The 10,815-nt window shown below is 39.7% G+C and overlaps 1 protein-coding gene across 1 annotated transcript; it reads right to left on the minus strand.

Annotated features, from left to right (window-relative positions):
- Positions 1-7,118: 7,118 nt before the first annotated feature.
- LOC131293846 (all trans-polyprenyl-diphosphate synthase PDSS2-like) lies at positions 7,119-9,596 on the minus strand. The gene is made up of 4 exons (XM_058321898.1): positions 9,352-9,596; positions 7,942-8,271; positions 7,451-7,863; positions 7,119-7,390 (listed from the first exon to the last, which is right to left on the minus strand). The coding sequence occupies exons 1-4, from the start codon at positions 9,594-9,596 to the stop codon at positions 7,119-7,121; spliced, it is 1,260 nt and encodes a 419-aa protein (XP_058177881.1).
- Between the last annotated feature and the right edge of the window lie 1,219 nt (positions 9,597-10,815).

Here is a 10,815-nt window from a genome sequence, read left to right on the forward strand (position 1 = left end):
GGTGTCTATTGGGATTCGAACCAACGCCATCGAGGTGGTGAGCCTAGGCGCTCATGGGCCGATTTTCTAACCAGCGCTACTGCTCGGCTGTCGCGGACCCTCGAATGTTGAATTTATTGGAATAATTGAAAAACGAATCTGAATCGAATTTGAATCGGAAATTGTAAAATAAATCAAAGCGGTTTCTTCCTGTGGCATTATTTTAGACTCTTTAGTTGATATTTCGCATGTGAAACTGTTAACATTCGTTAAAAGATATGTAGCGGAGTTAGAAAACATAACGGAAAAACGTATAGGGTTAACTCTTACTGTCATCCAGGCAGATTTTTCGTAGTTCGAGTCACAAGTGGCAGAATTTTAAGAAAAATATGAAATCATATGACAAATTAAAAAATAAGTCTAATCAAACAAATAAGTCGGACTTTCGTATAGAAACATTTAAGGCAAAAGCACGATTTGGAGGGTCCTTGATTATTTGTGGCATGGAACGATCCACCTTTTTTCTAGCGGGAAAAATGTAAGTTAGTGCATACCATTCCAGAGATGTCAGATGTTTAATTCTAAGCAATGATGTAGGTATATCTATGTGGTTTGTGTCTTTAAAAAAATATAGTAAATTAGAATAACTTCAAAAGCAAAAATTCCTAGCAAAACTACAAGCACCGCATAACAAGATAAATGCAAAAGAACGATGAACAAGGACTAACGAGAGAGTTTGGGTGAATGCCGGAAAAAGCTTCTCAAATTGAAACTACCAGCTCTAAGCAAGTAGAGCATAGTGGAAAGTGTTAAAGTGAAAATCAACAAACCTCGACAAACGACCACTAACGGATGCCCTTCCGTTGGGAAATCCAAAAATCTGTGCCTCATGAATATTCCACCCGTGCGGAAAATGGGAAAACTTTATCACTCTGACCGCCACTGCTGGAGTTGGAGCAAAACATTCAACCACCAATTGGCAAACCCTCGACGCCCCTTCAATCATCGCCTTGGATGAACCCCCGCATCCATCCCGCGACCATAACGATCTAGTGGCCATTTCTTACTCAACTCTCCGCCCACGCAAACCATTGCGGGCGAGCAACTTGGCCATTTGCGGTGCCACATCAATTGAAACCTTACCATAAAAATCAGAAACGCTCATAACGATGGTTAGTGGTGCGGTTTTGGGTGGGTTTGGTTTTTGGTGTGTAGACTACCAATTTTTACATCCCTTGTGGTTGTTAGACCGATTAGCAAAAGATTTTTATGACGCAAAGAGCCAGTTTATTTTCCAACAAACAATCGTAGATTAGACTGGCTTTCTACCGGACTGGGATTTCAGAACAACTGTATTGTTATATTTTAACCAGGTTGAATTGATTGAATAACACAAATAAAATATAATACGCGTTCGTGTTAGACCATCCTGCTATTATTTAACAAATATTTTGATGCGTTGACTTCTCTTATTAAGATAATCCAAGAAGTGATAAAAAAAGAGTTGTTTTGTTAAAAGAAAACTAGTTTATTCTAAGCTATGAAAACATTTTCTCTCTTAATAATGGCAAATCGAGTAATTTAATCTACAAACAGTATGAGTATTAACGCATAATGAATAACATTTAGTAAATAGAAAAAGATGTTAAAAAGTTATTTATGCTCTAAAAAATTACCTAGAAGTTATGGAAGGATATTCAAAATTTAAAAGTATGTTCAACACCAAACTTGTAGTATAAGAAGTATAGGACTTCGTTATGAAATTTATGAAATAGTTAATGTTAGAAAAATCTAAACAATAATGTCGCTCAATTCCATACTTTATTTGTGTTATTTCATTCTCGTCGTCTTTTGCCATTTAAAAAAAACTTAAGTTATCACTAGAGGGACAGCTGAATGTTTCACACGTTCCGTGGTTACGTTTTGCACCGATAGAAATGAAAAAAAGAATGCAAATATAAAATGATGATTGTTCTGGGACTGTTGTTACCACGCGATGAGAAATGTTGACTCCGGTTTATGGCGAGACATTTTGCATCTTTTTGGCATTTTCATAATAAAAGTATCTTTTTGAATGTATTTTGTGCCATGTGCTTTAAGTTAATTCCTATTTTAGTTTAAAGTATCTCAATCTTGGATTTTCTTTAAAAAAATCCCAACATATACCAAGTGCTGTCCCAAAAGTTGCTACGTTTCAGCAATGTTGCAAAAAGCAGTTTATTTTCAACTCCATTTCGTTCGCAAATCTCTTGTTTGCTTTATCCGGCTTCCCAAACGTGACTTGAAAGTGGAAAACGTTTGCCATGGTATTAAAACTCGATGACAAAGGTCTTCGTTGGCCAGTGCTTTCAACAAACCATTCAGCAGGAGACAAGATTTGTGGCACATACAACCTCCACGTTGTCCGACTTGTACATTCCAGCCACGCAAGAATGCGGTTGAGAGGGGGAAGGGGGAGGGGGGGAAGGATTGGTTAGCTTCGTTCTTCGAACTTGAAGTTGGAATGCAATCATTTTCCTTAATGTACTCCTAAAATGTCAACGGTTTTCCGAAGTGGATCTCGTAGGACGACCGAATAGAACCACAACGTAGAGTGCAGTGGTTCATCCTTGCACGTCCTGACGATGACCCGTCGTTTAATTACCACAAAATGATATTTCGATTCTGAACAACTTCATTTCAGCCGACATTTTACTTACCACGATGAAATAAACAGTGGGCAGAGAAGCAATCCTTGCGGACTCATGCGAACCTCGAGCAAGTGGTGAAATCTCGGATGGAGGAAAGTTAATTGAATTATAACAGTTTTTAAAGGTGTGAGCTGGATCGGATGCTGCCAAACGCAGAAGGCACACGGTAGGCTGCCTACACATGGCCGGGTCATGAAATATTTATTGCAACTAAAGCGTGCGATGGCGCTTAACTGTGTGTGAGACGCTGTAAGCGACGTTTAGCCTGGAGCATCGAATCGGTGAAAATTACCTGCCGAGCGTACGCTGGAGTAATAGAGATAATGAGACGATAATGGCTACAATGGAGCGTTGAAGAAACCCCAGCAACTCGCCGAAGTGCGGCTTCGGGAGATGCGACGCTTTGTTGAATGTTTAGATTAGAGTCTTTATTTGCCGTAAGAAAATCCAGGCTTTTAAACATCACGAATTAAGCAAGGGTCTATAGATGTATTTTTCATTATATCTAATTGCATTGAACATAAATTCTATCCCCTTTGAATTATGTATAAAATACTGTTTAGAATAGGTATATTACTGATATTGATATTAAACGAAATTAAAGATAAAGACATGACATGAAAAAATTTAAAGAATGTACAAGCCAAGAGTTAAATTGCATGGTTATAAAGCTGTTTTTTATGTATTTAAATATTTGCAAACAAATTTTCTTTTCATTGCAAAATAACTACTCAATCTGATACATAGGTACATACATATATTAGGCATATATATATATAGTTATGACAGTGACCCAGCCAGCCCGCATACACCCCATCGCATCAGCAGATTCCAGCGTGAGCGTGGGAAAGAATGCTAGCGAGCGTGAACGAAATAGTAGCTGGTTAGGACAGTCAACCGAGTAGGTCGGGCAGAAGATTATTTTTATTGTAGAACTCAACGAGTGAGGACGTTCCTCAACAGTAGTTTAATGAAAGAATAAAAATAATCATATTTTTTTAACACAACTGTAGCGTCCAACTCCAAGGTAGTATTCAAAACTCTACAATACATAGAAGAATATTCATTTTCCACTATATCGTTATGATAATTTTTCAATCCTATGGCGAAAACACTGCTTATTCCAAAACAAAGAGAACGGTGTTGAACAATGCGTACCATAGCCTGATAAAAATGGAGATAAATTAGTCTCGCTGGTGGAATGCAGGCTATTTTATAGCCACCTGCGGGACATTAAACCAGCTTTAATTTTCCTTACCACCATTTGGTGGAAACGCTTTCGCCTGCACTTCCACTCCCTGCAATCCTGCGTGGGAGCGAAAGGTCAACGCGGTTCCTGAAGTTGAAACGACAGGACTTTTGACATCCCTATTAGACAGGTGGGCGATAGCGCCTCGGCTGACGACCGAGCGGGGAACTGTTGATTTTTCCTCCTCGGATCACCCAATTAGTACGATGTTTTCCCATCCATCCCACCGTACTTCATCGCCACGGTTTCACGATCTGCGCTTTGATTGATCTGGGTGGTTATTTGTTTAGCAACAATAGAACAAATTTTTAGTTTCCGTGCCATTGAAAATAATTCACAAAAGTATATGAATACATTAATAAGAACTGCTATAATTGCTGTTGTCTCCTAAATATTTGTTCATAGAGATCTAATTTGTTCATGACCGGAACATTAATGTTTCTTGGAACGTATGGTGCATGAATTGGCAGAAATTATAAACGAAAAATGGATGATTTTTTTCCCCCATCAGTCATCCTGTAACGAAATAAGCCGTTTTCAGTAGCAAAGCAAAAGTTAGCTTTCCGTCATTTCCACGCCACGCCGGCACGGACTCAGTCGGGTGTCATTTCCAGCGATGGTGGAGTTTGCGTATTTTCCCTCAATTTTTTTTTGTTTTTTCTGTACTTCGCTTGTTTTGGTAGGGAAAAACTCTTCAACCTACCCTGATGAAGAGCAAGCACCCCCGAGGTGCTTGTAGTCTGTTGTGGATTTTTCATTTTTCCTCTCGTTCGCGTTCTTCGCCGAACCAGGTGTGCAGGAGTGTTATTGTGTTTGTGTTGGTGTTCTAGGTGGTGTATGGTTTCGAGCAAAGTCGCTGTTCTGGATTTTCGTATCGTTTTTTTTTGTGTACATTTTTCCGCACAGGAAACATTAGCGTTTTCCGATGAACTCAACTGTAGCCCAGAATTACTCAGGCACAACAATGAGCGACATAATAAAGGAAAAGTAGCGAAACATATTGCAGGAGATTCCATGGGCGAAATGTAATTTCGTTGTGCGGCAGGCGGTTGCCCGGGGGTGTGTATTAATTTTCCATGAAAGCTGCATGCACTGAACTGAGCGAATGTTACAAATGATACAACCAATAGACTCTGATGGGTGATGAGAATATGTTTGCTAAGGAACGACCTTTCCCACTCGAAGAGGTCGGTTCTGTGGCCTACATTGAACCGATTTGCAACATTGGTGCACTTTCATTGGACAACAAACTTTTATCTTAAGCTAAATTTTGAAGTTTTCCAAAGAAGACATTCTTCAAAGCAATAAAATCAGTAACATTCTAAAACGAAATAAAAATACAGTCAAACCCTTTTCATTTGATTGATTAATTAATCAATGCATCAGAGGCGTACATATCAGAAAAAAATTAACAGTTTCTTAATAAAGAATACAGTAATTATTTTTTCCATTTACCTTGGATATAAGTTGTTAAGTTTTCATAAATTTTAAGATATCTTAAAAACTAACGCCACCCCTTTTTTATAAATAACCTTAATCTAAATATGTTTGAAATAAACTTACAGTGCGTTTCTTTGTTCAATGAAGCTAATATCACTGGTGCACTTTACTTAAATTTATTAAATTTTCACAAAATTCAAGAAGATTACTACAACAAAAATTACTTTATTCAAGAAGATCACTTCAATCGAATACTGTGAATTCGGTTGTACGAACTTGTTGCTTCGTTAATTCACTTTTCCCTCACACAAATTCCCCTTCTTCTGGGTACAACTTTCACCACCATGACATGCGGCTAGCGCACACCCGACCGCAATTAGCACTTAATAGCACCAAAAGAAAGCCTGTGGATTTCCTGCGAAATCACGTAACAATCCACCAAAAACGTTTCTATTTAGCTGGCGCAAACACTGGGAGTTTGCAAACACGACCCATGGTACTCCTGGGGAACCATTTTTTCTTCCTTGTGCTTTCTTTACCGCCCCAAAGTCGGTGAAATATTTATCTTCCCGCTCACAAGGGATAGCTTTCGGATTCCTTCCTATTTATCCGACAGCTCAAGATTTGCTACAACATCGTAGAGCATTCCACATAGCAATATAGCTTGCGAGCATTTATCTGATTTATTTTCACATACAAAAAGACACACTCACACACACTGTGTATTGGAATTTACAATTATTGCTTGTTTGAAAAACTTGGTCGAAGGATTAACGAACCCGGACACGCTTTTTATCAATTACACACCTCATAGATCAGCACAGTATGACTATCGACACACAAGGAAAACTCACTCAAACTCACACACAACTCCAATCACTGTCTGATGGCTCATTATTTCTTTCCTTACCGATCGAAGGCCAATGTACTGATAGATTTATGCTCCCAACGACGATAAATCACCATGCTCCTCGATAATTGATGTGGATTGAATATAATTTTCACTCCTTCATTCACAGCACATTGGACGCTGAAGTGGGAGAAAGCAACTGTTGCGCCCTGAGCTACTACACAACATCAAACACGGTGAAAGAAGACATATTCTGATTAATTCTGATATTCTAGCTCCTTGGAAAAACCTCTGTCGGATGAATAAACAAGACATTTTGATAACTTTGAGAAAAAGCACCTTAAGAGACCGTCTCTATATTTAACATCACTCCGACCGACACCCTTACGGACCGTTCGCGACCACTGGAAATTGATAACTGGTGATCTGGTGCGTGTGGAAACTGATAACTTTGCTCGCCTAGAGTCTCTCCGCAAATTTCCCAAACCATATGAGTAAAGAGTTCAGCATCCTGATAACAGGATAAAATGCTACCTCCAGCATCCAGAGTATTATGGTACAAGCCGAGAGCAAGCTGGAAACTGAGAATGCACATCAGGATGTTTCCCTTCTCAGTTCTTCTCCGACGCTCTCAGGAGCTTGGGACGCACATTTTGTGAGAGGTTTGTTTTGATAAACCACTTGTAGCCAGTTTGGTAGATGTTGAGATGTTGGCAATTGGAGGTTCCAAGCGCGCCATTACGATTCCACACAATGTCTCAGTTGGAAGTGTAAGAGAAACGCATACGAATAGGCGGGAAGTTGGGGAAACTTCAACCGTTGATTAGAAGAAGTGTATACGCATATGGTAAATGGTAGTATTAGCCTAATTAAAAGAATTTCCATCACCCATCTATACACCAGCGTCGCACTAAAGCTCCTGCATGGCGAGTAAAATATTTTGCAGCGCCACCCTGGCGTCGGTGAGCGGCAACTCGTGCAGGATGCTCGTCGCCATCGCGCTGTGCTTGCGTTGTAGAACTTTCGTTTTCTCGACTCCGGGCCCCTGGGCTACCATCCGATGGACTTTGGTGTAGTCAATGTTGTCGACTGTTTCAAGGCCCTTTTCAATTTCATCGTAAAGCGTTTTCTCGTGCTCCAGATGGAATAGTATCGGTGCGGAAACTAGGCTGAACTTGGATCCTGCAGAGAGATTTAAACAGGATCAGTCAAAACACCTGTCACACTATCGGATAAGTTTACCCTCTTGAAGCTTGGTCGGCAAAAATGGCTGCAAATCGAGACTGGCCTGCCATGCCAGTGCTAAATGTCTTCCAAACAGATATCCTCGTCTTTGCAAATGCTCTGGATGGCCACCGAGCAGTATCGCACCTTGGCATCCTTTCCCGAGCAAACTGCCACCGGCAAGTAAGTTGCGTAGAGACCACTCCATCTCGGCACTTCCGAGGTTCCCTGCCACCTGCAGTGGAGCTATATTATCGTCTAGGTCTCCAAAGTCCTGCTTATCCCAACTGCCAACTTCTTCAGTGTAAACTTTTGCTCCAGACAGCGGTTTACCAGGGAGTGGATTGTTTTGATCGTCACGTTCGCCGATGAAGTTGGACTCGGTAAGGTCACGGAATGCGGATGACATAAGCAGGATCAATTCCTGATTTCTATAGATGGGATGAAACAAAATACAGGACTTTCGGCTTGACAACCGTCCACAAGAGAACCTCTACTTATCACCTTACCTTAAAGTAGACAGCTGCTGAAACGCTCTAGCAAGTAGATGGTCTCCACCGAGCAGGGCGATCTTGTTGCCGTAAACCATGGCACTCTCCCCGCTCAGATCATTTCCTGCGTTGCCGCATGGCGGAAGGTTTTGGATTGCTTGATGGACGAGCTGAGAAGTTCGAACCGTCTCGGTAACTTCTGCCAAAGTCCGTTGAGATTGAAGAACTCCCGCATTTCCTCGTTTGTGATCCGCGATCTGAACGTCCGATCCATTAGCGGTGGCTTTTGACACAAGCAGCATAACTAATCCCCAAGCGAGTAGTTTTTCATCCAGGTAGGTAATACTACTGCAAATAATTTAGAAACAATTAATGCTGTTGTGTTAAATTCAAGAATGTTTTTTTGTTGTCTCCTTGGGAATGACATAACCCTCTGGAATTAGTTCTTGCAGATCGTACCAAACAAGTCGCTTACGTAACGAATTAGTGAAACGATTGAAGAGACCTGCAAATAAGTCATCAGTGTGTGACGAAACCAACTAAAGATTATCTTTGATGAATGTGTTTACGAGTTATGCAAATTTCTTCGAACAACGCGGAAGAATTGGGCACACGGAAGACATGAAAGAAACAGGTTTTCTTTTTCGGTTAGATAGAAGGTAATTTGCGTTCACTTTCGCGACAAGAACATGCTTTCATAAAAACAGATTAGAACAAGCTTGAGGTGCTTTGGTGGAATGTCGCAATGCAGGCATGTATCAATTAAAAAAAAAACAAATGCAGATTCAAGTTTGAAACGTTTGCTTTTGTACTTCCTTTGCTTATGCTGTCATGGTAAAGTAATTTTGATGATCATAGAAATAATATCAATACTCATGCATCTGAAATAATGCAATCAGCTTAATATCTAATTCTTAATACAAATGGAATCTTTGTTTCAGAGTGAAGGGAAGTACACATTCAACACCAGCTTGGCACAAAAAGTAGATCATATGATTACACAAAAATTATGTCCCGGTTCACTTAACACTTATAAAACTTATTCTTAAAATAAATCACATTCCAAATGAATCACTTTCGTTTCTAATTTCTTCTTTTGTTAATATCTCATAACTTATCAATAACCATATCACATGTTTCTAAATAAGTGTAAAATTCTAAATAAGCATGAACAACATCCAAGGTAAGAATATCATATCTTGACTGATTTTTTTTAATGTTTGTTTACAAACTTTGTTTTGTTGGCTTCATATATATGCAACATAAAAGGTTACAATATATGCACTAAATGCTAAAAATATGTATTAAATTTAATTTACATTTATCTTTGTCTGTTTCTAGCTGCAAATCAACGCAAAGTGAAATTTAGTCGAAATAAATAAAACAAACCATAAAATTAATCTCTTATATATAAAACTTTTAGCTTACTTGAAAACGTTAAACAGGGGATGCATGCAGCTAATGCGTTCTTGAAGCTGGAGGCCCACGATTTCGTTCTCGTTGTTGAAAAACTCTCGGAGGCTCAGGAAGGATGTTTCATAACCGACAAGATTTTCTGCTCCGCGAATCGTGCGGATCCAGTCCGGTCCCGGGACGTTCTTGATGACCAGCTTGGCTTGAAATTGACCACTGGTACTGGAATTGTAACGTCGATGCTCATCCAGTGGTACCATTGGTTTAGGTTGATTTTGAACATTTCTTAAATACACACAGAGTCGTTTCAAGTTGCTTTTGGCCATGTTGCTTGGAAGGGTGGAGGATTTCAAGGCACACGCGGATAGCTGGAGTTCGAGTACGAGAGTGAAGTCTGCTTCAAGTTTAGCCAGTCACGCGCTTCATGGAAGGAGTAAGTTTTTGTAAAAAAAAAAGTCGCACCTTGTATTCGCATACAACCACTTGCAAAGTCTAAGTCAAGAGGAAAACAAACAAAAAACGTAAATTGAAGACCATGGTCTTCGGATTGTCAAAGATAAAGTACTGGTTTTCTTAGTTATTTTTTTTATATGCATACAGACAATTGCAACAAGAGACAATTGGTATAACAAACCCGTTTTGGAATTACTGCCAGATTTGAATGGTTAATATTGGCAAAAGTTGCACAAGGTAGCATGAAGCTAGTTTGCGTTATGACTGCATTTCTGGTGTTTCGCGCGCGTACAAAAATATAAATCAAAAATGAGTCCCTCGTGTGGACATTTGTCTGTTCTCCATTCTAGTATATCGTTCTCTTTATTCGAGCATTCGGTATCTCGCTCGCTAAAGCTCTGCGATCTCTTGGGCCGGATTCGGGAATCATCTACAGCATCCCAAGGAGAGAGAGAGAGAGTGAGTGAAGGAACGCATGAACTCGGCGAAAGCAAAAGTTGACCCGTAACAGGTTTCCGACGCTCGCAACAGGTGCCATGCGCGCATATCCTGCCCGGACGTCGCACTCATGTTTTGTCACTTTTGTTTTCAATTTCTGGCCCAAACACAACACTCACTCTTTCTCTGCACCTATGCTCTTTTCATTTAGCTTTATGGTTTACTATGCGAGAGTAGGTCAGTATATACTATTTAGCTGAAAGCGGGATACAACGGTTTACTAAGCCGGACCACCAAGATGGGTGGAGTGGATGGTCAATGCATGAAACGGTCAATGGCTTTAAAAGTTCTCCGTGAGGGTGGAAGAAAAAGACAAAAACAAACTGTGTCGATGGTAGCAGAAATGGTTGACACCCGAAAAAGTTTATCGATAGGAAATCACTAGCTAAATTAATTTAACTAAATATTTGATATCTAGACTATTAAATTTCATTTATTCACTTATTTTAAATACATCAAACCAGTCAACACTACACATGCAGCATAGAAATACATTAGACAGGAAAGTGTTTTATTCTATATTTAAGA

The sequence above is a fragment of the Anopheles ziemanni genome, chromosome 2 (genome assembly GCF_943734765.1).
Source record: "Anopheles ziemanni chromosome 2, idAnoZiCoDA_A2_x.2, whole genome shotgun sequence".
Lineage (NCBI taxonomy): Eukaryota > Metazoa > Arthropoda > Insecta > Diptera > Culicidae > Anopheles > Anopheles ziemanni.